Source organism: Sphaeroforma arctica (assembly GCF_001186125.1).
Source record: "Sphaeroforma arctica JP610 unplaced genomic scaffold supercont1.9669, whole genome shotgun sequence".
NCBI lineage: Eukaryota > Ichthyosporea > Ichthyophonida > Sphaeroforma > Sphaeroforma arctica.
This window is the reverse complement of record NW_014030889.1, coordinates 470-1,041: the sequence shown is the minus strand read 5'-3', so window position 1 is coordinate 1,041 and position 572 is coordinate 470. Positions and strand designations below refer to the sequence as shown.

General features: G+C 49.7%; 1 protein-coding gene across 1 annotated transcript; it reads left to right on the top strand.

Annotated features, from left to right (window-relative positions):
• Nucleotides 1–102: 102 nt before the first annotated feature.
• Nucleotides 103–270, top strand: SARC_17076 (hypothetical protein; the record flags this gene model as incomplete). The annotated part of the gene is made up of 1 exon (XM_014288825.1): nucleotides 103–270. A coding segment is annotated over one exon (168 nt), but the record flags the coding sequence as incomplete, so codon positions are not given.
• Between the last annotated feature and the right edge of the window lie 302 nt (nucleotides 271–572).

Below are 572 nucleotides of genomic sequence, written 5' to 3'. Positions count from 1 at the left end.
TATATGTGTGTGTGTGTGTGTGTGGTACATACACAAGGCAGCAGTTAACGGTTGCCACTCGTTTTGTCTCCACCCAGGGTGGCCCGTACGGAGGTGCAGCGGATGTTCAAGACACACTACGACACATGGGATGATGACACCATGCGTCAGTCGCGCACGGAGATGAACGACTTCTTGCAGATGGAGTTGGATGAGACTCGTGAGGCTGACGACCGCTCACAAGAGTGGACAGTCCCAGACGGCGAAGGACAAGGCACTAGCAGCGACGACGTATGTAGCTGTGGCTGTGGCTGTGTCTGACTGTTTGTGTATGTGTGTGTCTGTGTCTGTGTGAGCTGTTGTTTTAGTGGCTTGGTTAGGTTGATAACTTAGTACTTTCGTTTGGGTTGTCACATATGAGAATGGTTTCCATAGCTAGGGGAATGCGTGATGTATATGTGCGTGAGAGGGAGAGCTGCATGTGTGCGTGTGCTGTTGTAATAGTGGCTTGCCAAATTAATGGGTTGGTGAATTAATGCACTTGCTATCCAATTAATTTCCGATTAATGCGCTCATCACACCCGAGCCATACC